The sequence below is a fragment of the Drosophila willistoni genome (genome assembly GCF_018902025.1).
Source record: "Drosophila willistoni isolate 14030-0811.24 chromosome 2L unlocalized genomic scaffold, UCI_dwil_1.1 Seg196, whole genome shotgun sequence".
NCBI lineage: Eukaryota > Metazoa > Arthropoda > Insecta > Diptera > Drosophilidae > Drosophila > Drosophila willistoni.
In genome coordinates, this window is record NW_025814048.1 from 6,929,265 (window position 1) to 6,956,476 (window position 27,212).

At 32.8% G+C, this 27,212-nt stretch overlaps 7 protein-coding genes across 8 annotated transcripts; all 7 read right to left on the minus strand.

The window, feature by feature from the left end:
- Positions 1-714: 714 nt before the first annotated feature.
- LOC6640657 (23 kDa integral membrane protein) lies at positions 715-2,369 on the minus strand. The gene is made up of 5 exons (XM_023182133.2): positions 2,231-2,369; positions 1,493-1,684; positions 1,269-1,433; positions 1,008-1,208; positions 715-941 (listed from the first exon to the last, which is right to left on the minus strand). Exons 1-5 carry the CDS (start codon positions 2,288-2,290, stop codon positions 870-872), a joined length of 690 nt encoding a protein of 229 aa, XP_023037901.1. The 5' UTR covers positions 2,291-2,369; the 3' UTR covers positions 715-869.
- Positions 2,370-2,567: 198 nt separating this feature from the next.
- On the minus strand, positions 2,568-5,094 carry LOC6640587 (23 kDa integral membrane protein). Its single transcript, XM_002063120.4, has 3 exons — positions 4,928-5,094; positions 3,127-3,318; positions 2,568-3,057 (listed from the first exon to the last, which is right to left on the minus strand). Exons 1-3 carry the CDS (start codon positions 4,985-4,987, stop codon positions 2,614-2,616), a joined length of 696 nt encoding a protein of 231 aa, XP_002063156.2. The 5' UTR covers positions 4,988-5,094; the 3' UTR covers positions 2,568-2,613.
- A 353-nt stretch (positions 5,095-5,447) lies between these two features.
- Positions 5,448-6,425, minus strand: LOC6640586 (tetraspanin-1). The gene is made up of 3 exons (XM_002063119.1): positions 6,366-6,425; positions 5,961-6,152; positions 5,448-5,897 (listed from the first exon to the last, which is right to left on the minus strand). Exons 1-3 carry the CDS (start codon positions 6,423-6,425, stop codon positions 5,448-5,450), a joined length of 702 nt encoding a protein of 233 aa, XP_002063155.1.
- Positions 6,426-9,063: 2,638 nt separating this feature from the next.
- On the minus strand, positions 9,064-10,061 carry LOC6640585 (CD63 antigen). Its single transcript, XM_002063118.4, has 3 exons — positions 9,720-10,061; positions 9,487-9,651; positions 9,064-9,414 (listed from the first exon to the last, which is right to left on the minus strand). Exons 1-3 carry the CDS (start codon positions 9,969-9,971, stop codon positions 9,163-9,165), a joined length of 669 nt encoding a protein of 222 aa, XP_002063154.1. The 5' UTR covers positions 9,972-10,061; the 3' UTR covers positions 9,064-9,162.
- Positions 10,062-11,802: 1,741 nt separating this feature from the next.
- LOC6640584 (23 kDa integral membrane protein) lies at positions 11,803-16,864 on the minus strand. The gene is made up of 6 exons (XM_002063117.4): positions 16,787-16,864; positions 15,178-15,288; positions 12,700-12,891; positions 12,473-12,634; positions 12,211-12,405; positions 11,803-12,141 (listed from the first exon to the last, which is right to left on the minus strand). The coding sequence occupies exons 2-6, from the start codon at positions 15,235-15,237 to the stop codon at positions 12,070-12,072; spliced, it is 681 nt and encodes a 226-aa protein (XP_002063153.1). The 5' UTR covers positions 15,238-15,288; positions 16,787-16,864; the 3' UTR covers positions 11,803-12,069.
- On the minus strand, positions 15,365-16,760 carry LOC6640583. Its single transcript, XM_002063116.4, has 2 exons — positions 16,443-16,760; positions 15,365-16,380 (listed from the first exon to the last, which is right to left on the minus strand). Exon 2 carries the CDS (start codon positions 16,316-16,318, stop codon positions 15,590-15,592), a length of 729 nt encoding a protein of 242 aa, XP_002063152.1. The 5' UTR covers positions 16,319-16,380; positions 16,443-16,760; the 3' UTR covers positions 15,365-15,589.
- Positions 16,865-21,416: 4,552 nt separating the features above from the next.
- On the minus strand, positions 21,417-26,412 carry LOC6640582 (ataxin-2 homolog). 2 transcript variants are annotated; one of them, XM_002063115.4, is made up of 5 exons: positions 25,618-26,412; positions 25,449-25,548; positions 24,114-24,167; positions 23,467-23,954; positions 21,417-21,875 (listed from the first exon to the last, which is right to left on the minus strand). In XM_002063115.4, exons 1-5 carry the CDS (start codon positions 26,071-26,073, stop codon positions 21,678-21,680), a joined length of 1,296 nt encoding a protein of 431 aa, XP_002063151.1. In that variant the 5' UTR covers positions 26,074-26,412; the 3' UTR covers positions 21,417-21,677. The 2 variants fall into 2 exon arrangements, with proteins under 2 accessions (XP_002063151.1, XP_015034246.1); XM_015178760.3 differs by lacking the exon at positions 24,114-24,167.
- Positions 26,413-27,212: the final 800 nt, after the last annotated feature.

Sequence of the window (27,212 nt, forward strand, 5' to 3'; positions counted from 1 at the left end):
TGGTCGAATTTGGTCGAAACCTATCGCCTTTCTCGCCGTAAATTCATGCCCTCTCGCCGTAAATTCTTGCCCTCTCGCCGTAATTTTTCGCCTTTCTCGCGAAGAACTACTGCAACTGGTTCGCACTAGAGATGGGAAACCCTCGATTGTATTTTTCTTATCGAGTTCGCGGTATTTTTGAAAATACATGTATTTTTATTTTTAAGTGCACCTTTGTGCAAACATAAACATTTATTAAAATCTTCATAAATAAAAACACATACATATTAAAGCCAATGATGGATGGGTGTATATTAATTGTAACCTTTAATTACTTTTTGCTTAAAACTTTTCATAATATTTAATTAAAATTATAAGTATGTATGTATATTCTTTCTTTTTTGAATCTTTTTCTAACTTATGCAATAATAAGAAAAAAAGAAACAAAAGTTTTTTTTCAGAATATTTCACTTTAAAAACAATGTTTATTAACTAGTTCTAGCTTTTTGGAATAACCCGCCCAGCGTCGATAATTGGCCAGGTCTCGAAACTTTTTTCCCAAAAATGTAACTTCTCTGTTGGAGTTTTTCAAATTAACACCATAAATATACAGTTCAATTTCACTTAAAAAGAAAAAAAACTAATAAATAAATGTAAATTTTCCACTGATCTAAAATAAAACATTTTTATTTAGCAGGTTTGCAATCAATAACAAAAAAATGTATAGCCAAGTTGTACATTAACCATTTAAGCACATATGTATTTGAGTTTAAACTGAGATTAATACAAATCAAACGTATGTATTTGTATCTCTTTTTTAATACATTTTTATTTTATTAGATTAACTTATGAAATATTTATAAAAGAGATACATTTGGAGAATTCAAAGTTTAGTAGTTCTGTCGTCTGGCATTATTGCGGGTCTGATTAGCCAGACAGCAAGCAAAGATAAAGGCCACCAACTGCGGAAGAAAAGCGAAATCTTAGTACAAATATGTCATGAAATGAAAATTCTATCACTAGCTAACCTCAATGGCAGTCACACCCAAGCCGGCATATTTGATAATATTGGCATTTGTATCCCAAACGTCATCAACGGCACTGAGGCAACCCGGACGGAATACGGCAGTAGCAGCACTGCAGCTGCCATTTGTCGGAGAATCACAGCACGAGGCCGGAACGGTTAGTGATAGATAATCGGCAGCATTATGAAGGCCACAGCACTTGAACTGAAATCAAAAAGAATGGAATTAAGAATCACTTCTTAAATAAATATGCCATCCACTTACAGTTCTTTGCATTGTATCGAGGAGAATGCCATCCGAACTCTTGCGTTGATCCCATATGGTTTCCACAATTTTCTCCAAACTCTGACCAATTTGTACATGCTCGACCCATACAAAGATAATTAAAATGAGCTGACTAATCAACAATACCAGCATAATCACAGAGTACTAAAAAAATTCATCTCATTATTGAATGCATTTCATCACAATAGAAAAAACTCATTTACCGTGGTCAAAAAACATGCATTTTCCCGTATGGCTCCACAGCAGCCCAAAAATGCAACCACAAAGATAAGGCAACCCAAGGTCAAGATAATAATAGCCACACTATTTGCCGTAAAAGTGGCATCCAAACTGGTAAAGTCCTTGATCGTTGAGACCATAATGGACCCAAATGTGATAAGTAAAATGCCGCATATCTGTAAGAAAAGTTATATGAATCAACAAATGTGTATGTGTGAATGAGTGTGAGTAAGTGTGAATTGTCAAGAATATTATCTTATTCACTTTGCTTCATTTAGTTAGTGATATCAGAGAAGGCTCTCTTAGTTATTCCACTAATCAGTTCCATGCAATTGACTTTAATTTGTCTCATGTGAAATCGGTTGTTTGTTACGGTTCTGTTGATTTTGATATATAGTATATATTCATTGCATTTCTGAGGTGTTTCTCAACCATTACTCATAGTTTTGTTATCAACGATTTATTGTTTTTCCCAACATCTGCCCATTAATTGTAATTACGTACAGGAATCACATTTTTTGTGCTATTGAAACATTTTTTATTCGTTTCTCTACATGAGAAAACGAAAAACACATTTTTTTTATCGAAAGATAAGATAATTTTTCTGAAATTGTCTTTTAAGTCCAACTGCAAAGTGTATCAGGTATTTTGATTACGTTTTTGCACTTTCTTTTGAGGTCTTTAGTAAATGTTGACAAAATGATAATCTTACGGGAGCTTACCACAAACAATATATTAAATATGAACAGAACATATTTAACAAATACCGCACCGCAATCCATTTTGGCAAAAGTTATTTATATATATATATATATATTTGTGAAATCGTAGCACGGTCTTGAAGGAACCTAACGGGTTCGTTAACGGTTATCAACTGAATTCGATGGCACAGAAAATTCATTATAAAGCTGACAAATAAAAGATAAGGTTAGCTTTTCTACATATATTAAAAGCTTTTGCCACAAAAAGCATTGCATACTTTTTAGCGCTCGGCATAATTTTATTTTACAATTTAACGCATCGTTGCCATCTTTAGATTTGAAAAAAGAAATGTAGTAATTTTAAATATATAAAAATAGATTTAACATTTATTTAATTGTTTAATTTATGAAACATTTCTGCCAGAATTTGATTGGCGCATACAATTTGTCAAAGCACCAGCCAACAAAAAGACAATCAACTCGAATATACATATACCCAAGCCCGACCACCGTATTATATTGGTATTATCTTCCCAAAATTCTGCCATTTTTTCACTACATCCTTGCTTGTATGCATAAACATCATACGAACAGGCGGCAGTACGATTGGTATTGCCACAACAAGTTCCGGGAATAGTTTGAGTTCCATAGTCATGATAGCTGTTATCACCGCAACAGTTGAAGGCCAATTCAAGTACACCCATGGGATAGTCATTCGCCGCTGTATTCTCATCCCAAACTGTATTGACCAGAGCAGTCATATCCTTAACAAAGGCCGAACGATTCACAAATACCCAACAGGTTAGCACCAATTCCAATATAAACAAAATGAAGATCATCGTGGCGTACTGCAAATCAATAAAAACTGGTTACAACTTTTCTTTTTCCAAAAACTAGTTAAAGTTATTTCTCCTTACCGTTCCTGTCATGCAGGTGCTTTGCTTGAAAATACCGCAGCAACCAAAGAAGGATATAATAAAGATCAGGACACCCAATACGGTAATGCATACTGGTATGGTATTTGTATCAACTAGGGAAGCTATTCCAGTAAACTGATTGATATGCGATAGCATTATCGATCCCAATACAATGAGTAAGATGCCAACCACCTGTAAAAATTCATAAAAATATTCATTCATATGAAATCATATTTCGTTCACAAAGAAACAAAAAATATACTAAATACTAAATAATCCATAATAGATAACAAAATTGACAAGTTAATGAGTTTTTAAGATACATATTCCAAACATATGTGTGGAATAGATATAAAGATTTATATAGTATATTGGAAAAAGTAACTAACAAATGTAATGCATACGAATTTGTCATGACTCAGTATCTAGATAATTATGTATACATATATAAATAAGTTACATTATTATGAAACTGTTGATAATAGAGCATTTTAGTATCTATTGGAATTACATTTGACTTAATATTTATAAATAGTTATTATGTAGTAGTGGAATTTTCCGAGAAATGAATTGCCTGATTTGTTCTCAATCTCAGTTCATGATAGGTGTAAATTCTTTTTACCTGATTACACCTCTCTTTTAATATTTATTTCGATTTTCTTATAAGCTTTATTTTCTATGAATTCCTATAAAAAAGTTATCAATGGTTTTAAACAAGTTTTTTATGAATTTATTGGTTAACAAAGAACTTCCTTTCGCAGTGGCGGACTTGTAGGAACTTTGCCCCCTAGAGTATACTAATACTATAACGAATTTGCTATTTCAAAACATATAAACAAAATTTGGAATATCGTGTGCATACAAATTGAATCATCGACTTAAACTTTTTCCCCATTTTTTCCGTGACAAGTCATGGGAAAAGTAAAAACTTTTTCCCCCCTTTTAAACTCTTAGATCTGCCTAAGTCCTATTCCAACTAATTTACGCGGAAAAAAGGAAAACCTTTTTTGTCTTATTATTTTGCGTTTTCAACTCAATAATACTAAACTAAAATATATTATTTGCCAAATTCGTTGAGATATTAGATGCCTATTAATTAGTTTTTGAAGGTCCTGCTTTTTAATTGATTCTTTAAAATCTAAACTCCTTTTTTTTGTGATTTTGCTACTTCATTCTGATTTAAATACATAATATTTGAAAACCCTTTGCTTAGATAAGAAGTTTTTCAATACTTTTTAAAATATTCAGTAGTTAACGAACTGCATAATTATTTTAGAATATTTTTAAATAGTCAGAAATTGAACTAAATTATTACAAATCATAATTTAATCAAATTACTAATTTTTTAAGTAAATTTGGGTTTCATTAAGAACCATATAACCTCATATATATTCTTTAATGAGGTATCCCTATCCCTATATATCCTATATCCGTTCTTAATAAAACCCTAAAAGGGAAGTAATTGGAAGGGGTCCCGACTTTGGGGGTCCAAAGTTTGAAACTTTAGGCTAGGTGCAGGAAACGGTCTTTTAAACTGAGTCCTATATCTAATAAAATCGTATAGCTTCTTATTTATCCATCTATCGATATTTTTCCATCCCTATATATGATCTATTTTGATTTAGTTTTAACACGAAATGTTTGATTGCTCTCCACCGAATTTTTTTATGATCCGTTTCTGGTATTTTATGTTATTTCTTTCCCATAAGGAATATCCTTATATATCGTATAATTTAAGGCGTAATTCAAACTAATTACACAACACATCCATTTGTTTTATTTTCTTGATCCTTTCACTCACCAAAAACACGACATTGACCACATAGAGAATAAAATTGACTATACCCGCTAGACAATTCATCTTTTTGCCGTTTTTTTTCGTCCTAAGTATTCCAATAAGAAGGATATATCCAATAATATGTTATCCAAAAAATATCAGAGTTGTTTTTGTTTTATCACGTTCACGCGTCGTTTACTGTCGATCGTTTGGAATGTCCTCAGGTTGGGGCTACTGTTTTTAAATGAACTGTTCGGGGCAAAAACTGCTATCGCATAGATACATGAAAATGTATCTAATCAGAAGTGTAGATAGATAATAGACGAGTCAAAAGTAAATAAACAAAATGAGGCCTTTTTTTTGGCATATCGTAATGATTCATTAATGAATCGCCGCCGCCGTTCTTATCGTTAAGTCTTTTGTACAAAAACCACTTGTAATTTCCCTTCAACAATTTATTTATTTGCAAATAGATAGATATACACAGTTTTATATATATTTTGTTTTAGTATGTACAAGATTTAAGAGAAATTGTCTACACTTCTTACTCTTCCTCCTCCTCGGCATTGGCCTTTCGTTGACGCCAAGCCAAGGCTCCAGCCAATATAATGACAATCAATTCATATATGCACAGACCGACACCAGCCCATCCAATTGTATTGGTATTATCCTTCCAGAAACTGGTGAATTTTGCATTGCAACCCGAACGCAATTGATAAATTGAGGCCGAGCAGGTAGAAGTGCGATCAGTATAGGCGCAGCAAGTGCCCGGGATATTCTCTCCAAGGGCATCGTAATCTGTCCATCCAGTATTGCCGCAGCATTCGAATGCCAGCTCTAAGGCACCCATGGGATAATTGTTTGCTTCATCATTATTCTTCCACACTTTGGTAACCAGTGCACTCATGTCCTGGGCAAAGGCTGTGCGATTCACAAACACCCAACAGGTCATCACCAATTGGAGTATAAACAACAGACAGACCAAGCTGGTGTACTGCAAATGTAAATACCCTAGATTAGGATCTGTTTAGAGATAAACAATTTGTAAAGTACTTACCGTTCCTGTTAGGGTAACACTTTGACGATATATGGCCCAGACACCAATAAAGGATACTATGAGTATAATGCCTCCCAAGACAAGTATACAAATGGGTATACCATTCGAGGAGATCAAAGAATCATAGTCGGGCAGGGCATTGATATATGAGAGCATAATCGATCCCAGTACAATTAGCAAAGTGCCAACGACCTGTGCGGCAAAAGAGAAAGTTATATCATATTATATTGGCCCAACTTTCATCACATTCTTCACTTTCACTTTCTTTTAAAAGTTCTTAGAAGTATATTATACTTTTTCATTTAGTCTTTCTCAAGAACTTTTCATAAATTTCTCCACTTTTTATGTTCTTTCGTCTTTGTGGTTTTCACACTTTTCACTTGCTTTTCCTTAAATTCAACTCACCAAGAACAGAATGTTAACCAAATAGGAGGTTATATTGATGATACCCGTTAAAATATTCATTTTTTTTATTGTCGTTTCTAGTTGAAGTTGATCAAGTTAACTCTTCGTTCACTATTCTCCGATTAGACAACTTTAGCAAGGAACCAACCGTTTTTAAATCATCTGCAAAAACCTAACCCATCAAATGGCAAATGTATCTTATCTATACAAAAGGGCGACTTAGGAAAAGTTTTACCAAAATGGCTAAGTAATAAAATTAAGGTTAGTTCTCAATCTACGTAATTACCCAAAGAAAGTGCAAAAGGGCACAGCAAATTTGGCTGGGCCTGGGAATGGAAATTTTTCAACAGATAAACATAGATACATATGTACCCAAGTGCTACCAATTGAAACTTTTGCAACAGACAACACTTTAACTTAATCTTTGGTAAGAAACAGTTGCAATCGACAAAAATGTAGTTAAATATAAAATTAAAGCAAGTTCTTTCTAAATCGTTAATATTATAGATAGACATGTGTACTTTTGAATAAAGTTGGAATTCTAGCAACTCTAGAAAGAACTGCATACCAAAAATTTAACATTGAATCCCAGCCAATCAAAATTTCGTGTTTTTTGTGTGCTATTCTTTAGGTGTTTTGACCTAAAGACGTTTTAATCTACAAGTTTATATTAAAATTCTTTTTTTCTTGAACTACAAATGAAAGTAAATTGAATTTCTCGTAGACCGAAGCGGGTTTTATAAAAATCCGATAAAAATTATATATTTTTGAACGCCTAATTTAATTAGAATTTAGGTAATATATCCACTTCAAATAGTAATCCACATTAGAATTTATCAAACTCTTAATGTCTTTGAAATTCGTGCTTTAAATGGAATAGAATAGGAAGATTACACTCTTCCTAATAAGAGTCAATTGGTGCTCTATTAAATAACAATGGAAGATGAGGCAAACATATCTTAAACTTTCCCTATTTCACCTTCGTAGATCATCCGATGGATTCGGCAAGGTTGGACTGTTCGTTCTATATCCTGTTCGGACAACTTCTTCTGAATATAAACTCAAATAAGGCAACCCAAAAATTAAATAAAAGTGCTAAGTTATGATAACAACAACTTAACAATTTAAGTTCAAACTATTTCTTTTTAAGAATATACTTACAGAACAGTTTATATTTTACAATTACAGAGATACTAATTTAGAAAGAGTTTACTTTTAATCATGATTAGTAACATGATTAAATGTCGTTGCCGATCCTACATAAGCATTTACACTGTATATTATAGATGATAGGGAAAACAAGCTGACTTAGATTAGTTAAAATCAAAAAATTTCATGGATTCCTTAAGAAAAAACAAAAAAATTTAAATTAATGTCTGTTGCGCAAAAATTTAGTTTCTTGCTGAAATGATTGCAAAAACTGTGAGACCAATCCATAGGTCTTGATATCACCACTCGATCCATTTCATATTGGATAGGTAATTAAAAATAAATTTTAAGCGACATTGTGATGAAGAATAGTTTAAGGGGGTCACTAATTTCTAATCGGAAATTAACTAATCAAGTTATTTATCGAACTTATCAAAGATTTTATCAGTCTTTGCCCCACATGGAGTTTATTTTTCGTAGTTGATTTCACAACAAGCTTATCATAAATCCTATTTTTTTCAAATTCTGATTAGTGCAAAATCACTGTAGATAAGTCAATCAGACTATAATCAATGATTTTCCACCTGAAAAACTCTTTGATTTTATCAAACACATTTATGTTTTACTTAAAAGATATTTATTTGTAAGAATTTGGCAAGAAATTTTTAAGCATAGGCTTAGTAGTGGTTGTAATTCTATTTTTTTTTAACTTTCTGTAAGACGTTTAAGAAAAATCATTAATAATTCCATACAACATCCAACCCTCTACGTATTCCTATTTTCTACGGACTATATAACGTCTGTTTTAGCTGCCAATTTGTTATCCGGCGAAACCGTATCCAAATATCAGATGATTCATTTTATTACGGTTTACTCACGACTTTCTTTCATTCATTTTTTGTATCGGATGCCTTATCCGAATGCCCTCAAATATGAACAATAGTTCATATTTAAAACAAATGAATTTGAATCATCGAAATTAATTAGCCAGCAACAATTATGAATTCAAAAAGAATCCTAACCGTAGGTTTCACCGGAAAAACCGCAGAATGAGTTTAAAACTAAATCGGAACCAATCAGGGGACAGTTTTTCATAAAGTCTTTAAGAACTTATGTACTGAATACTCGTAACATTGTTGCAAAAGGTTTTAAATTGTCGGTATAGAGAATATAATCGATCATGGACTATATAATCTAATACCTTGAAGAAACTAAGTTAATAGTTCTTAAGAATTGGGATTTTTTTTTTTTGTGCTATTAATCAATATTTTATCTTATCTGCACTTGAGTTAGTAGCTTTTCAAAAGTTAATCTTTATCCAACTGTATGGCTAATAATAATAATAATAAAAGAGAGAATGTGGAATGTTTTGAAACCAATCATAACCTTGCCCATTGACTAAGAATGATTCATCTACGATCGATACAGACTAAATATTTGTTGATTTGGCAAAACGTGGCCAACATACAGACGGCTTATCATATGGCCAAATAGATAAGATATACATATAATAGTTTGTGTGTTTGTATATTTATAGAATAGCAGTCTATTTTATTTTCCTTTTTTTCTCATTTTATTTATGACTTACAGATAACTACTAGAACTAGGAACTAATTGAAACTAAACTAAAATGGCGCACTAATTTTGCTTATTTCTTGGTCATGGCACTGGCCAAACAACAGGCCAATAGGAATATGCCCAATTCACAAAGGGCAATGATCAATGAACTCCAACGAATCAAATCGGTATTTGAAGCCCAGAAATCCACGAATTTCTCCCGGCAGCCTTCTCTTTCTGTGTAAATGGTAGACTCGCAGGTCCGAGAAGTATCCTTATAGCCACAGCAAGAGGCAGGAACAACAGTATAATCGGCATAACTAGAACGGCCACAGCATTTGAACTGTTGATGGAATCGAGAGAAATATTAACATTAGCTATATATACTTTATGCAAACTTTTTTAAAAAACTTACAGCCAATTGCAGAGCATCCATGGGGGCACCTTTAGCGGCATCATTTTCATTCCAAGCCGTATCCACAACTTCACCCATTTTGTTTAAGAATTTATCATTCTGCACAAATATCCAAATTGACAAGGTCAATTGCAGAGCAAACAATATAAACATGCAGATGGCATACTAAAGAGATAAAGGAAATGATAATTAGTATTTGGGTTTGTTAAGGTAAGTCATTCCCTTCAACTTACAATTCTCGTGCAACAGGCATTCTCGCGAATTGTGCCACAGCAGCCAAAGAAGGCAACAATGAATGTAACACAACCGATGACAATTATGGTAATTGGAATGGTTTGTGTATTGACAGCTCCTTCGAATGCTGTAAAATCTCCCATATTGGAGAGCATAATCGAACCCACAACAATGCACAAAATTCCTCCGGCCACAAAGACCAAATTTAAAATGTACAATAAGTACTTGAACATGGCGGATAGGCAATTCATATTGATTTCGGTTTTTTTTTTGGTTTTCGGTTAACAAGGATTCGTTGGATTCTGTTTCGCGTTATTAATCCGTTCGCGTTGATAGCTCTAGACAAACTAAACTGCTTTGGTTAGGTGGAGTAGGCTTTAAATGAACTAAAATTCAGTTATCTGTGGAACAAACATTATCTTGCCCAACAACCCAATTGGGCTTGGGGTTCTAATGGTTATCTGGTTAAAGTTGTTCAATGGACCTTATCGCTCTGCTACCCGGAGGCGAGGTGCAATGTACTTGGTTGATATGGTCATAAAAAATCGTAAAATGTACCCATGACTCACATGGTTATTGTAGGTAAGTGCAAAAGCATGTGAAATATCTCCTAGGAAGTCTCAATATATAATAAGAACTTATGATTCATTATGCGAGAATCATCTCAGACGACATTGATATAGATTACATCACAAGGTTGTAATGAACTTGATTCACAAAAACCTTCTATTTATCTGACAGCATCAAGTAATCAGATATAAATGATCTAACATTTTTGACACTTTTCGTTTTATTAAGTGACTGACTCATGCGAAATACTATCAAAAATCTGCAAAATAATATAAAACAAAAAATGGAAAAATTACCAATGCCCATCGTGAGTCCCCTTCATTATCTATAAATGATTTATTAGCAATCGTTTAATAAACAAAATGTTATACCAAACCGGGAAACACTTTAAAGTGAATACTTAATTGTTTAAGTGACTTTACAAAGAAACCCAAATAAACCCAATCTATTTTTTTTTTAATCTTCGTTTAATTTTATATTTATACCGTTTATATATTAAAATGGAAGAAGAGGATTAAGAGCTGAAACTAACAATTTTTTATAACAACATTTTGACATCGGAGGAAAATCAAGGTTTAGCCAAATGTACATATAGTTATTTATATAGTTGCCCGATTTCAATGAATCTTGATGAAATCACGATGTCAAATGTTATATTGCATTAATCCTTAAAATATCTTTGACATATCTAAGGATTATGTAGTTAATCATTAAGGAAACATTTAAGAATTATTAATGAATCATTACTGAATAATACAGAATATCCTTATTGAATCATTTCAAAATCATCAAGGAACGAATGATAAATTTTCAAACACTCATTTATGAATACCTTTGAGTCCCGATAATTCGAAATGACAAGGGAATCAGTCGTTTTTTTCGTTTTACACAGAATTTCAAGTTATTCCGATAGATTTTTTTTATTTATCCCGATGTTCGATTTAGCGGGTTAAAAATTATCGAGACTCGACTGTAATTAACAAACATTTAGGGAATCCATAAGCAATAATTAACGAATCATTACAGAATCATTAAAGAATCACGAAGAAGTTATTAACGAATAATTGAGGAATTATTAAAAAATCATTAAGAAATTCCTTAATAAATTATTTATAAATCATTGTAGACTGATTATTTAATCCTAAAGGAATCGTTAAGGATTCATTCAGGAATCATTAGTAAATCATAAGGAGTCTTAAAGAAGTCATTAATGAATCAGCATCTAATCAATAAATAATAAATAAAAGAATCATAATGGAATTGTTAGTTGATAATTATAATCACTAAAGAAACGTTCGTGAATTCTAAAACAATCGTTAATCATTTAAGAATCGTTGGAAATTAGTAAGGAGTCCTTAAGAAATCACTAATGAATTTTATCAATCATTGATGAATACTTTAAAAATTATAAGTAAGTATTAGGGACTCATTTTTGGAATCACCAAGAAGACACGCCTTATTAAATATTGATTTTTATTTGAATTTCTTTAAAAATAAAATCCATTATTCAAAAACTTTTGTAAAATATATGTATATATATTTGTATGTATTTCGAAAATTGCTCATGGTATGACAAAAACATAATTAACAAATCAAATTGTAAGTAATATATAGTATATAATATGTATACTCTGTGTATGAAATGGCCTTCTGAATTAAATAATATACAAATCTCTTTTCTATATATATAAATGTGTAAAAAAAAAGGTTGGGCAACATAATTCGTACTTTCAGTTTCAGTGTTTTTTTAAATTAATGAAGATTCATATGATACGTTCTTTAATAATCCGCACGTCGTCTATAGTTTCGAATGCTATTCGCCAGACAACAGGCAAATACAAAGCCGACAAACTGTAAAAATTATAAAAAGATAATGAGAATCATTTGATTGGAGTAAGTTAAATCGATTTTAAAACCCACCTCAATGGCTGCAACTACCAGACCGGACCACTTGAGAATATCACTGTTACGATCCCAGAAATCAACAAAGGCCGCCTTGCAGCCACGACGGTAGACGGTCTCTTGGCGACAATTGTTGGTATCCTTGCAACAGGATGGTGGGAAATAACCCTGGAAAGCATAATCAGAGAAATTGTTGCGTCCGCAGCACTCCATCTAAAAAAAACAAAACAACATTCAAATTAACTAAATTAAATCAACTGATAAGTCGAAATAAACTTACACTAATCTGAATGGCATCCATATAGTCGGCACGACGTGTACGACGATCCCAAGCCTTTTCGACCACATCACCCATGATCTGTAGATATCTATCCTTTTGTACCCAAATATAGACAACCAATACCAATTGTCCGACCATCAAAACGAATAGCAAAATGGAATACTGCAAAAATAATAAGGAAAAATTAAAAGGGACTTGCAATAATCTCAGGACAAAAGTCAACTTACCGTCATGGACATGCAGTAGGATTCCCGAATGGCTCCACAGCATCCAAACCAGGAGATCAGTAATATAACCGTGCCCAATACAATCATCGTAATGGGCACTTGCTGAGTGCGCACGGCCTCGGCAAAGTCATCTATATTATGGACATTGCTGAAGAGCAAGGCTCCAAAAACTATCAATAATATGCCGCATATCTGAAAATATTCAAATATAGAAGGAAACAAAATGTTTAGTGGGTTAATGCAAAAGCTTGATTAAAGCTCAATAAGTTTACACCTACACACAGACACCAAAAGGAGAGGGAAATACAAAATTGGAATGCTAAAAATAATTTACAGCAATTTGCTTTTCCATTCGAGTTGGACAGGACAGAACGGTTCTGATTTATCTCTTATCTTGGGCATGTAATTTGTTTTCATAATTTAGATTAAAGCCAAAACAAATTGGCAATAACTGATAAATATTTGAATTGCCATGATTTGATATGCTAAACACGTCAAACAGGTAAACAAGTGGAACTCACTGGAAGTTTAATAAACTTTAATCAAAATGGTTTTATTTCATAAAATGTCAAGGATTTTCTTTAAATTAAGTTTTTTTCAAAAAGAAAATGTATCTGTTTTTAACAAAAATGTGCATTGTAGATTTTCTTTTTCATAAGATTTCTTTTTAAACTAAATTTTTTGAATTTCTACTCCAATTTTACTGTGTATTTAGTATTTTAGTAGTGCATTTATATATATATTTGAAATTTTTGAAAAACATCCTAGACAACATTTTTAATTTAGTTTTGTAGGCTAATTTAAATATTTATTATATTATTATTTATTAATTTAATATTCTCAGCTTTAGTAAGCGTTAGTTGACGAACTAATTGGCGAGAACTAATTTGGCGAGAATTGAAAAAGTTTCCCATGAGAATTATTTTTGAATCATTTGATTTGAATGTTTGAATGGTTTATATCACCAGTAAGCAATTTGGATGTATCCCACATTATCCCAATCATTTTTGATAATTTTAATAAAAATAAATAAATTCTTTGTAAATTTAAATAGGATAAATAAAAGCAAAGAATCTTTACTAAAGTCTTCCAAAATTAGCATAGCTTTAAAAGAAAAGTCCTTACATTTTCCAAAATACAGCACAAATAAAGTTTATATATTCATTAAAAAAAATTCTGTTACAAAACTTTTTAAAACTTTCACATTAACTACATTTAATACCATAGCTTTTTAACTTTTGAATTTTTTAATTTTTCTAGAAATAAGGGCGTAAATAATTAATTAATTTTCAACTATTTTTATAAAGTTTGTTTTCTATAAAAGGGAGAAAAATTGACCCTGATAATAATTGAGATTCTTATTTTTAGAAAAATATCAATAATCCACCCCAAAGTTTGATCGTGTAAAGTCAATTTTTATTTAAGTAATGAATTAATCATGTAGTAATTGAATTACTTTGGAAACTGACCCACTGACCCAACGAATTAATGCAAAGAAGAGTCAAGAGTCTATAGAATTGAGAGCAGATCAAGCGGAATAAAGACACAGACAAGACCTACATACATACAGATATGTAGCCCACAAACACAAACACACTGTCATAATATTTCCCGCCCCCGAGCACATAAAATGAGTTCAAGTGTGTATTACCCCTTCTCCCTCTCTCCCTTTGTGAAGTGCGTGAGTAAATGCAATGGGGGCACCGTAAAAAATATTTTGACATACAATGGAAGAGAAAATTCACAAGTTCACATTTAATTAAGTCTGACAGTTTTTTCGTAATTTGGGCGTGGGGTTATATATTCATTGCCAACGTCTGTCAGTCTGTCTACTTTTCCTCCCTCTATAGAAAAAATTTAATTACATAAGTTTACATTCCACCATTTGTCATCAGGGAAAAACTATTCTACGTGACTGGCATACAACAAGAAAAAAAAATAATAACTTACACTTTATTATAAAAAACTGGTTTCATATTACAAAAGTACAGTTTCCCCCCAAAAGTGCAGTTTCTTCTTGAGAACTAAAGTTAGAAGTTTGCAGAAAACAAAAAAAAAAAGGAAAAAGACATTTGCTATCGGGGAAACCTGTTGCTGTTGGCCACTACCAAGTGGTTAGCCTCGAGGGAACACTATGTAACTAACTCTAAACTTGTTTTCGTTTGAAATTCTTTTCAAGATCCCAAGCAAACAACGTCATCTCTCTCCCCAAAATGTAATAACAAGTTTTGCATACTGAATGGGAATGGAATGGAATGGGGTGGATGATGATCTCAAAAAGTTTGTATCTGAATAAAATTTTTGGTTTTTGTAACCGGTTTTTAGGCCTACTACACACCAAGCACTTTTCCTTAAAGCGAAAACTTGTTTTTACCGTTTTTAGAGAGAGAGGTGGCTTAATATGATATCATAGCTGAAATTGAAATTGTTTACATATGCAAAGTTGTTGTTGTTGTTGTTGTTATTGGTTTTACTCACCGAACACAGCAAATTGAATATAAATAATATATATTTAACCATAGAGATTCCACAACTCATTTTGCTTTGAGATTCGTTGTTATTCGTGTTTTTATGTTAATAGAACTGCAACTGCCAAATAAGAATGATGAAACATACACATATAAATATCTCTATATATACATATATATAGTAAATACGGTATAAATACAAAAATTATATCATTTTTATTTATTCCACACATAATTAAAACACAAAGCAAATTGAAATGCGCCGCTGGCTCTTTTGCGTTTTGTTGGGTTTCAAATATAAGCACAAAGAAGAAGAAAAAGCTCACAAAACTCACGTACGCGCTGACCTGACCTCCGTTCAATATCGTTTCTTAGAACTAATTTAACAATTATTTGTTAATCCCCTCCTCCCTGCCGTTGTCTTAACGCACTAGTTCGGGCAATAACTTCTGTTTGGGCAGGATGGAGGCTTTCAGATCGTTAAAACGCTGCCAAATGTAAGGATAACGTGATGCCCAGGCCAGCCAGGCTTCTTTGGCGGTGGTTGTGGCCTCCACATTTTGCAAATGCTTATAGTATTTGCCATTACGTTTCACGCCCGCTGCCACATCTTTGGCGAATTTGGCAAATCTTAGCTTGAGCAGGGTCTCCGATACGTCTAGCAAACGATTACCTTTGGGCGGATGAACTAAACATAGCTGGCAGACGACAAAATCCTGATTGCTACTCTTATTGAGGGGTATAAAGGTCGCATCGCGTCCAACCAGACACTGCTGGAGCCAAGAATAGCCATTGGCATTGACTTTCACGCCGGGCAGCTTGACGGGCAAGAGTTTCTTGTTGCTGGTGAAGATGGGCAGCCATGGACGATGCTTGATCAGGAGCAGTGTATCCTGATCCCGCTGCTGGACGGCACTGATCTTGCCCGTGTGCATTACACGTTCGTTGATAATGCGTTCGGGTATGTGGGATGGTTGCTTGAATTGACGCACCAAATAGGCGGGTTTACGTTTGGCATAGGCCACCAGCAGCATTAGCGATGATGTTCCATAGATTAGCACCTCGCTGCCCAAGGTGTCTCGTTCCAGATAGTTACGCAAGCTGTGATATTTGTCCAATAAAAAGTTCTTGCTATTCGCCGGAGTTGTCATTGTGATGCTTATTGTTTTATTATTCTTGTATAATTAAGTAACTTTTTTTTGGGGTAGTGGGCCTGGAATTGTTTACGTTGAGAGTTAAGACTTTGTGTTTATGCAATTTATGACGTCATTTTACCAACTCGCTGGCGTCGTCGTTTCGTTCTTCGTCGTCGTCTTCTCTCCAATGGCTTTCGTTTATATATCTATAAATTCTATATGCAAAATCAGCTAATTTTGTCAGATCGAAATCGAAGAATTTTTTTCTTTTCCTTTTCGTTCTGTGTTGTTATTAACAAATACTTTGACAGTTCTTTGCCTACTAAGTAGTGCAAGCGAGATGACTATATAGTCTTTCGAAGTGCTCAATTTGAAACCCAAACGTTTTGCAACACTGGCCAACGATCAACAGCAATACGCCCACACATGCACACACACACAGTCACACACACACAATTATACTGTTTTCTTGTTTGAACTAACGTATTTTTGCCGTTTTTTTTTAATTTCCCGCGCACCGGTTTTTTATGAACCTTTGCCTTTGCGTTGTCGTTTCAGACTGAATCAAGAGATCGTTTTAACGTGAATGTACCAAAACCAAAACCAAAAAAAAAACCCAACAACCGCCTGTTGCTCTCCGTTCGCTGCTCCCCAATTGGCATTTAGTATTTGTTTTGGTTGTGGCGCTCACTCTGCGTCGTAATGTCGCCCCCCTCCGGGCCACTCCTAATAACGCGACCCCGACACACATTTCGACATAATGTGACGATGGCATTGCTTCTAAATGGCAGAGGGTGGGGTGTGTGGTACACCTTTTTTTAGTTACCTGTTGGGATTTAGTATAAATTGGGTATATATAGCCAAGTAATTTGCTCGTCCGATTCATATAAACACATCGTTGGGATCATTTGGAATCCAATTTTTATATAGTATAGAATTATTCACAACACGCGATTTTTATATGCATTTTTCAAAAATTGCAAAATTAAGTGAGAGAGAAATTACTTTAGAATTCCAAAATTGCCAGAGACACATATATATGTACATACATATATGTATGTAAATGTAAAAATATAAGTATTAAAATATAATATATACATACTTATTGACTTTATTACTGATTAAATTAATAATTACAATTAACAATTGATAAGCAACGATTTATATACAAATATTTTTTCAATTATCAGAATTGGCTATATAAATTTTAATTTTGATTGTAAAATTGTAAATATTAATATTCTTTTAATCCTATAAAAAAAATCGTTTATATCTATAGGCTAATAAAAATATCGTTTATATGGCAATTACCCCACAATTTTTTATGTATTTTAAAGTTCACATTTTTTTATTGCTTTTTTGATTATTAATTTAGACAATTATAAAATACAAAATTAAATTTAAATGGGCTTGTGTTTTTTAATGGAGTGTGTCAGAAAGTAATTTTGCTAATAAGTCTAAATTCAAATAAGAACAAGACATATCTATATGTCTATCAGATTATATTTATATATCAGATTAGTATATATTAATTAATTAATTAGGTACACAAGTAGTATGTACATACATATGTATTTTAAGGAGGTAAATAAGTAGTCATTTAAATGTGATATTACTTGATCGTTATAAATATTCTTGTTGATTCGCGTCTCAACTGATAAGAAATATATATTATATATAGCTAAATATATAGGTTTATATGTACAAATGTATAAATATATAATGACTTTGTAAATTTGGTTAACCAGAGTGATTTACTTCTATATAAATATCTTTTTTTCTTTTATATGACACCATTAGAATTATGATTGAACGTTAGTTTTTTTAAATTTGATGTATATATATATCCTTTTTTATATTTGGCTGATATTCAGTTGCTGTATAGCTTTTCAGCTATTCCTGAAAATTCGAAAATTAGCTACTCTTCTTTAAACAGACCTCTTGTTTTAGGTAGTTTTTCGAGGCAAAGACCATTCAAATAGGTCTATATGAATCAATCAATGTAAAGCCAAATTAACATTGATTAACATTTTGGGTATTCAATTCAAATTAGAAAATCACTTTTCATGTGTTAAAGTTAAGACATAAATGAAAATTAGCCGAAAACGATTCGGAAAGGTACATTTTTTTTTACATTTTTAAACTTTATTTTTTGGTTACCTGCGTTTTTTCAGAAATTATATTGAAAATTTCAAACATTTAATAAATGTATATATCAAGTAAATCGGAATTTATAATACATCTCAAAAATGCGTGGATATTTGAAAAAGTTTGAATTGCCCCGATTTGACAACTATTATGCTCAAAATAGAGACATGAACTTTTCAAATACTCTTAAAAATTACCAATTCATGAAATTCAAGTTTTTGTTTGAATATTTTGCTGTTTATTGGCAAATCGGTTAATATTTGGGAAAGTTATAGATTTACAAAGTTAAGAATTTTCAGGAATTTCACAGAATATTTCAATTGAATTTGGTTCAGACTGTATTTTGGTAAACAAATGAGGAATTTGTCCTAATCACAAATCAGTTAAACCAGTAGATACTCCTTAGATTGAATTTCTTAAAACTCATATTCAAACCCAATTTTAATGAGCATATTGAAGTCTATCACAAGACTATCTCAAATATCTCTCACAGTTCAATATGGTTTAATTGCTGTAACTTGTTATTCTGCTTGCTTTGCTGTTGTTGTTGGTAACACTGACTAAACCTTTTGTTATTAGTATAGCATTCTGATTGTTTACCTGCCTCGAACCGCAAATGTTGTACCACAACAACAATAACAACTACAACAACAACATGATTTGCATTTTGGCGGTTTTCGCAAGTTGCACCTGAGTGTAGGCGTTAAGTCAGTCAATCAGTGTCTGGCGTCACTAGGAAAAACTCGTTGGTGGCTCGTTTTCCAAATGAAACTGGTTTTTGTGTTGGCCGAGGAGGGAGGAGTGTGGGGGGTGGGTGTGAATTTTTCAACCTCAAACCACAGAAGGGCCTTTACTATGGTTTCGAGGCATGGCTTCCGCTTTTAATTACATCGATTCGAGTGTTTAACTTTTCCCTTGGCATCGAAAACAACAATAACAAAGCAAAAACTCGTTTTCAAACTTGTTGTAAACTTACGTAATCCAATTGTAGGGAAACCGAAAACGTGGCTTTAAACTATACATATATATCTACACATACTTACTTACTGTCTACAAGCATTGTTATTTAAAAATAAAAGAACTTCCACTTTTGTTGCTATTTTGTCGGAAGAATTCTGGGTGCCTTTCTTCTTCTCTTCTCCCTTCTTCGTCTTCCGTCTCTTTGGCAACTTCGTCAGCATGTCTAATTAACAAGTGTATGCTCTATACAATTAACCTCATGTCGTTCCGTATATGTAAATATGTTTCCAGACACAAACACACATACACACACATATGCACACTTTAAGAAAATGTGTAAAAACAAAAACTATTTTGAAAAACTAGGAATTTTTAGAATTTAATATATCAACAAATTTTAAACCCTTTAATTTTATAACGTACTTTGTTAAGTTTGAATTCTTGACATCTTTTAGTGTTTTCTACGGAAATACCCATGTAGAAATTCCTAAATTTATAAATCTTATCTTTTAAGTGATAAGTTTGTTGAAGTTTTTAAACAAGTTTTGAAAAGAACAAATAATCGCACAGCTTTAATATTTCGAATATAACATTATCCTTCTTAAAAACCTTTAATATACCTGCAAAAACTAACACATTTCTCTTAAAAAACTTTTTTTTTTTGTAATCAAGCCTGATTTTGTTTTTAAATCGTTTTCAAAAAGATATTTTCCAAAATTTTCGAAATTTAAAATTGAAATATTTTTGACTAATTAGCTAACAATTTGTTTTGGTGAGATTTTATTTGGAAATAAACACGAAAGTGACTATCAATTTTGATATTGAGAAATTTGCTTAGAATTAAAAACGGAAACTTGGAAAACTACTGAAAAAAATCTTTAAGTTAAATGCAAAAATTATCTCAATTTTCTTTAAAAATAACTTTTTTTTTTGTTAATAAAACCTGGTCTCATTTCCAAATCGTTTTTAAAACTGAAAGTGTTTGATTTCTACACCTTTTTGTAATTCAAAAATAACATGTAAATGTATTTGAATTGATACATTGACTAAATAGCTAACAGCGAACTTTGTGGAATTTGTTTTTGGAAATGAACACGAAAATGGATATCAATTTCAATTTGAGAAATTTTGCTCAAAGTCAAAAACGGAAACAGGTCTCAATATTTGTTTCTTATGTGAACTTTTCAATAAATTTGCTTAGTTTTATACAAACATTCAAGAGATCAGTTTCATTTAAATAATTAAGTACTGAAAATATATATAAAAATACTCAAAGCACTCAAATTGTGTGTTTAAAATTTAAATATGGGTCATTAAAATAAGTATTTTTTAAGAACAATTGTAGTCTCAAAGATTCTCACAGTTTATTTATATACACAACATTTTTGTGAATAAAATCAGTTCATATTTTGAATTCAACGAATGAAGATTGAGTTATTTTCCTTCTCCCTGGAATCCCTATTTATTGTACATACTTAAATGTTTATCCACATGAAATAGAAGTTTTTTATAATTTCGAAAAGGGAAACACATTGCCAAAAATCTTTAAAATAGGCCAAAAATTATTTGATATTGCAATTTAAAGAATTTCGTTTTCGTTCTTTTTAATTTTTTGTAGTGTAGACCCCCCAATGGAGGCAAATTATTGATCATCTGAATGTGTATTAAAAACATTTATGAATCATTTGTTTACTCTTCCGCTACATCTGTCTCTGTATCTCTAGCTCGATTGGCTCTTTTTCTTTATGGCAATTATAGAGAATTACCCTTTAAGTTAGTTAAATGAAAATGGCCCTCAAGTGAAATGCAATTATCCAGATATAACGAAATTATTGTCATTTGGACATGCCCATTTTCCCATGACAGTAGCAGCAGCACCTTTCCCTCCCCTGACGCCACCACCAAAGTCAACTCAAGTTTCTAGCTGACGTCACAGTTGAATAATTTCACAAATTAGCTAAGCACTTATCTCCAATGAGGAATCGCATGTGGGCACAAGGAGGAATTCATTCCACAGCTGAGCAAATAATAATTTATGTGATTCTTTCGATAGAATTTATACAATCAAAAAATAAATGTATATCAAAACATTCGTTTGTATTTTGGGTGTTTCTTTTTTCTTCTCTTTTTTTTTTGAAAATAGGGACGCCATAGTTATATGTGCTTTATATTGTTTGTGTTTTTGTTTTTACGCTGCAATTGAACAGCATAGTCAGAATCAATTTACGTTTCTCATTTTAAAACCGTTGAACTATGTGATTAGGAATTAATATAAGCGTCGCGTATAATGCATTGGCTGTCCAGGTGGCGGCTGATTCGAACCAGGAGGCGGCGGACCCGGTTGAGCTGTTAGCATTGTTAACTGTTGTCTGGCCATTTGTTGTTGTTGTTGTTGCTGTTCATGGGCAGATGTACCACGCCCTGGCGCATAACCTTGGGTAATACTGCCAGTTGACTTGGGATTCTGTAAAATAATTAAACAAAAGACAAATAGGGTTAGTATTTATTGAATATTAAAACTTTTTAATCGGCATATAGAGAAATAAATCCACTCAATCCCATTTTAAATTCAAACAGATTATGTCTTGGATTATATCTAAAGAGAAAATTGTGAAATCTACATACAAAAATTGGTATTAACTTTGAAATTATATTACTTTAAGCAGTAAAATCTTTAGTTATAGATCAGGGAAACAAATTAACTTTAATTAATGTCTCAAATACAAAAAAGTGCCCTAAAATTGTATGTCAACAACAAAAAGCGATAAACTTTCATATTTGATCTATCAATCATCTATCTATCAAATGGCTTATTCCGATTCATTTAACTTTGACTAAATCCATTGGAATAGACTTCTCATTATGAGTGGATTAATCCATTAAAACCTTTGAAAGCCTTAATAAACAATTGATTAAAATAAATTTTAATGTCCTGCAGACATTAAACGGACCTTATCTTATCGTATGTAGTTAAAATAGAACTAAATTATAATGCAAATTAGAAGATAAATTTCAAAACTAAAAGGTAGAACATGATGAAAATCAATCAAGAACGTGTCGTAGAGATAATTTTAAACCGATTTCAAAAAGTTATACACCAATTAAGTCGGAATTCAGTATATTTCAAAATGACATAAAATACTTTGGTATTTGGAAAAAAATATTTTCGACTCGATTTTTTTTAAACAAATCATAATTGTACATAATAATTTTTTACTAAAATTGGTAAAATAAAATAGATACATTTTTAATAAGAAAAATCGGTCGAAAATTTACAGATGATACTCAAAGTTAAAGAATATTTGAGATTCCATCTATTTCTGCTTCTCCAACGACTTTTTAGAGTTTTTAGACCATAGACTTGATCAACATTAATCGGTTGTTATTTTAAAAACAAAGCAAAAAGGGTCATATTTAAATTGAACATTTTTCCGATTAAAAAAAATCAAATTTCAAATTCTTCTTGATTCTTCAATTATAATGCTAATGAAATTGTATTTTTAATAACAAACGAAAAATATTCATTCCATTTTATTTTCAATGCTAATCATAACTGTTTTCATTGGAATTGAAAACAGATCAATATTTTTTTAATGCTAATGAAATGAGCAATGCATTACAAAAGTACTAAACATAATTTTCAATAAATATTCAAATTATCGCAAAAATCTCAAATTATCTACTTGTCTGATCCCCGATGTTGGAAATGAAATGATTTTCTTCACCTTAGACCGATATTTTACCTCTTGAACTACTAATTACACGTCTGTATATAGAAGTTAGTTTTGAATTTAAAAATTCTCAAATATAACAATTTAAAAGACGAAATGTAATAGTTTTTCCCAGTTAAAACTACTAACTAATTGAATATGAACAAAGATTGGAGTACTTTACTAAAAAGTTCCTTAACTTCATTTGGATATAAATATATGTATAAGTAATTGAGAGTAATTGAAAGATCTTGACATTCACTTAAGTGCTAATTTGCTATTGAAGGTCAAGGTCATTTAGCTCTCATAACTTTCTCTATAGCAACATTTGTTTGTTGTTCTCACCTGTCCGGCACTGCTGATCTGTAGAACATTCGAATGTAATTCAGATATCATCGGTTTATAGATAACACCCTCGGATAGTAAATGCGGCGGTGGTTGCGGCACATGACCTTGGGATGATGGTGCTCCATCATGTTTGACTTCGATGTGATAGCGATCGTGTACCTTTTCCATTGTCACTTGCGGCTTGGATGCTTGTACGGAGAGGCTGTTAACGGCTGTTGACCCCGCCTGGACTACAAGGTCTGCCTGGGAGGGCGGTTGATCCAGGTTAATGTGCAGCACCTGCATCGGCTGGGATTTCGGTGATTGGGCATCGGGAGCCTTGCCAACCGTGGCATTGGGCAGATCCACATGATAGGCTTGTCGCAGGGGCAAACTATAGTTATAGATTGACTGAAGGCGTGCATCGGCCTGATGCTGTGTGGTCGGCGGAGCGGCGGTGGTCTGATAGAACAATGTACCCGTACTTGGATATGAGGCATTCGGTTCTGTAAATGGACACGAGACAAGGAGCAGACAGAAATGAGAAGTTGCGACTTAATATTAATCCCATTTGAGTTAGCGTATGAAATTTATCTAATCTGTTATATATATTTCAAAATACATATATGTATATATATATTTTGTTGTGTTTTATGTTTTCTTACTGTTCCATGATAATCTAGCATAGTCCGCGGCACGACGGTAGTCATCGTGCGATTCTGCGAATCAATTGATAAAACAAATAACGAAATGATAATAAGTTGTGTGCCTGTGTTGGTTAGCAGCGGGGTTAAAGAATGAATTTCCTATTTGGCTTGGTGAACGAGGTGCATGTATGTATGTGTGTGTGTGTGTGTGGTGGGTGAGGGGCGGTGTGTGGGGTGTAGTGCGGTGTCGTGATGGTAATGTTGGTTAGCATATGTTAATCAAAAAATACAGTGAAAGCTCCCAACTGGTGAACTCAAATTTAAATGCAATTCTAAAAGCTGAAGGACTCGCTTTTCGTTCAACTTGCATATAAATTCCTTATTCTGCCTTACCCTCTTTATCTCTTGATGTTTATTTATTAGTTTTGATTTACAATGTCATCGAAATCGAATGTCCTGACAACTAACTGGGTCTATAATGGAGACTTAAAGGCAACTAGGGCCTAAAGGTTAATTTTGTGTTTCAAATTTAAGCACTTAAAAACCTTTTTAAAAACTAACTAACACTATTTAATATAAAGAATGGATATAACGTTCAATTCAGAGTAAGAACCAATTGTAAATCTAAATTTCTATCGTAGAACATCGAGAGTATATCCCACATTGACATCGAAATACGAAAGTTAACTACGTTTTAACCATACTATTGTCTAATATTAAATATTCATAGCGTTTCGCCTTTTTTCGAAGTCCTTTTGTATTGATGTGTCCCCAAGGGAACCTTCCTGTCAAAGTTTCCCTAAATTAGCTTTTGCGCTCTCCTAAAGAAAACAGGTTTGGCAGATCAATTTTAAATGAAGTTAGGCTAATATGTCTAAATAAGTGTGTAAAATTCACAAAAATATTTTCCTTTTTATATTATTTTAGCATTAATCGACGTTTTCTCTCTTTTTTTTGTCAAATAGTTTCTCAAAATTGCTAAGGTCTGAATATATAATATTATAGGAATTTGCTGGAATTATCATACAGTTTCCAAAGTTATATAAAGGTTTTTAAAGTTGTTTAGCTCTTGGAAGCCAGAGAACAATCTTTCTGCTTTAACTTGTTAAAAAAACTTATAAACACGCAAGAACCTTAGTAACTCCCAACTTGGGATTCTTTTCAACAATTTGTGGTACAAAACTGATCAAACTTCTTATAACTCATAAGCGTTTACAAAATATCCAATTTGTAGAATATTTTTTTTTTTGATTTAGAGCCCTTGAATTGCTATTGCGTTTAAATTTGTTGGGTAAACTGTCCACCTGAAGTTGCTTTCACTGTAGGGTCCTATGAACCCTGAAACTGGCTTACTCTGTTGGGCATAACTAGCGGCACTTTTGTAGTACGCCTGATGTTGACTGGGCGGTGAGGGGCTGCGACCACGTTTTGATGGCTGATTACCAGGCGGAGGCTGAAACACACAAAGAAGACAAAAATCAATTAAATGCTAAAGATTTTCAAATTCACAGGGCCGTGTTACCTTTTGTAGTATAGGAGGCATATGGTGCTGAAGTCGCAGGGGCGGCAAAAAGACGGAGGCGTTGGCTGCAGCTGCTGCAGCCGCATGCTGTTGGGCCTGCTGTAGGGCAAATAATTCAATCTCCTTGGCCTGTTTTTTACGGGACTCGTCGTCGTTGAGAACCTTTTTCAGTTGCACCACTAATTGATGTTTCTGATTATGCAGGTCGGTTAATTGTTCATCCAGTTTGGTGATCTGGCCACGTGTATCCTCCAGTGATTGGGTATTTTCGCGTTCACGTGCCTCACGTTCGCGTCGCAAACGCTGCTCCTCGCATTGCGCCTCGTACTCCTCCTGTCGACGTTGCCGATCCGCAACAATGAATCCTTTGAGCGCCCCTCGCAACTTTTCGGCTCGTTCGGCTTTCGCTGCCTGGGCTGCAGCATTATTATTATTTACCGCTGACGCTGGCGGCATTTTGGAGCTCTTAGTTATTTTGCCAATTTTATAAGCCAATTTAATGAAGCGCTTTAACGAAATGGTGGAAAAATTTCGCCGAAATGGCGTTGCTGATGGCGAGGGCGGGCGTCGAGGTAGTGGTTATTTCGTTTGAGTTGGTGTGAGTTTGGCTTGAGAGCTTATTGATGGGGTGCTGGGGAATGCTGGGAAAGGCTTAGTGCGTGTGCTTTGGAGTTGGTTTGTTCTTTTTTATTTTCTTGTAGTGAAATTGTATGGAAAATGCTTAAAATTTTAATCAAAACAGTTTCTGGTCTTTGCTTCAAAGTTGCCTTAGAGATGTGCAAATTCTTAATGATGGACAACAAATGCTCGTGAGAGTGCTGAGCTTGAATGAAATATTCGTGACTGGGAATTTCAAAAGCGTGCAGTTATCACCTGTCGTACATCTTATATAATTCTTTTTTATAATGCTTCCCAATTTACCAACTAATTTTTAAAGCAAAGAAATATTAAAATGAAGCATATTTTCAAGCAATAAGATGATAGTCACAGATTGTGACTCACAGTAATTTTGTTTATCGATTGTAAGTGATTTCGATAAACTGTAAACTTAACAGCGAATGATGCTGTTAAATTAACAGAGTAGTGAAAGCCTGCCGGCTTACTGATTTTTTGTTCAAAAACGATTTCAAACAATATTGGTTAGGAAAATTGATCGTTTGTCTCTATTTCTTATTTTGTGGATGCCCGGAATAGAAAAGAAAAGTAAAACACCAGAGGGAATTTGAATGTGAAAGTCAACCACGTTACCAACTTAAGGTCATCCATTTTCTTATAAAATCAAACGAGTAAATATGCTGAATAATCTACCGGAATGGGGAATCCCGGAATAATGGAGATCTTATCCGTTATCCAATAATAGGTTTGTGAATTATCCCAATATATGGTGAATGCAACTTAACGCCAGATAAATGTACATAAGTCTTTCAGGAAATAACCAACTAAGAATCAGAGTTCCATGTAAAGAATTTGTGGCCATAGATCGTGTGTAAAATGAAATATATTTGTAAATAATAACTAAAAGAGCTTGATTTCAGGAAAAAAAAATGTTTGTGGAAAACATTTTAAAAAGTTTGGTAAATATGAAATGTGTGCTG

Bases quoted from the DNA above. Each gene is read 5' to 3' on its own strand.
- LOC6640582 (XM_002063115.4), bottom strand. From the start codon at position 26,073: ATGCCGCCAGCGTCAGCGGTAAATAATAATAATGCTGCAGCCCAGGCA. The intron at 24,168-25,448 runs GTAAGCCAGTTT...ATTGATTCGCAG, and splicing joins CGCTAGTTATGCCCAACAGA to AATCGCACGATGACTACCGT. The intron at 21,876-23,466 runs GTGAGAACAACA...ATTATTTTACAG, and splicing joins AGATCAGCAGTGCCGGACAG to AATCCCAAGTCAACTGGCAG.
- LOC6640586 (XM_002063119.1), bottom strand. From the start codon at position 6,425: ATGAATATTTTAACGGGTATCATCAATATAACCTCCTATTTGGTTAAC. The intron at 6,153-6,365 runs GTGAGTTGAATT...TTTGCCGCACAG, and splicing joins TGGTTAACATTCTGTTCTTG to GTCGTTGGCACTTTGCTAAT. The intron at 5,898-5,960 runs GTAAGTACTTTA...TTACATTTGCAG, and splicing joins GTGTTACCCTAACAGGAACG to TACACCAGCTTGGTCTGTCT.
- LOC6640583 (XM_002063116.4), bottom strand. From the start codon at position 16,318: ATGACAACTCCGGCGAATAGCAAGAACTTTTTATTGGACAAATATCAC.
- LOC6640657 (XM_023182133.2), bottom strand. From the start codon at position 2,290: ATGGATTGCGGTGCGGTATTTGTTAAATATGTTCTGTTCATATTTAAT. The intron at 1,685-2,230 runs GTAAGCTCCCGT...CTTTTCTTACAG, and splicing joins TATTTAATATATTGTTTGTG to ATATGCGGCATTTTACTTAT. The intron at 942-1,007 runs GTTAGCTAGTGA...TTTCTTCCGCAG, and splicing joins TGGGTGTGACTGCCATTGAG to TTGGTGGCCTTTATCTTTGC.
- LOC6640587 (XM_002063120.4), bottom strand. From the start codon at position 4,987: ATGAATTGTCTAGCGGGTATAGTCAATTTTATTCTCTATGTGGTCAAT. The intron at 3,319-4,927 runs GTGAGTGAAAGG...GAATTTTTACAG, and splicing joins TGGTCAATGTCGTGTTTTTG to GTGGTTGGCATCTTACTCAT. The intron at 3,058-3,126 runs GTAAGGAGAAAT...ATTGATTTGCAG, and splicing joins GCACCTGCATGACAGGAACG to TACGCCACGATGATCTTCAT.
- LOC6640585 (XM_002063118.4), bottom strand. From the start codon at position 9,971: ATGAATTGCCTATCCGCCATGTTCAAGTACTTATTGTACATTTTAAAT. The intron at 9,652-9,719 runs GTAAGTTGAAGG...TTATCTCTTTAG, and splicing joins ATGCCTGTTGCACGAGAATT to TATGCCATCTGCATGTTTAT. The intron at 9,415-9,486 runs GTAAGTTTTTTA...TTCCATCAACAG, and splicing joins TGGATGCTCTGCAATTGGCT to TTCAAATGCTGTGGCCGTTC.
- LOC6640584 (XM_002063117.4), bottom strand. From the start codon at position 15,237: ATGAGTTGTGGAATCTCTATGGTTAAATATATATTATTTATATTCAAT. The intron at 12,892-15,177 runs GTGAGTAAAACC...GAATATTTTCAG, and splicing joins TATTCAATTTGCTGTGTTCG to ATATGCGGCATATTATTGAT. The intron at 12,406-12,472 runs GTAAGTTTATTT...TGTTTTTTTTAG, and splicing joins TGGATGCCATTCAGATTAGT to ATGGAGTGCTGCGGACGCAA.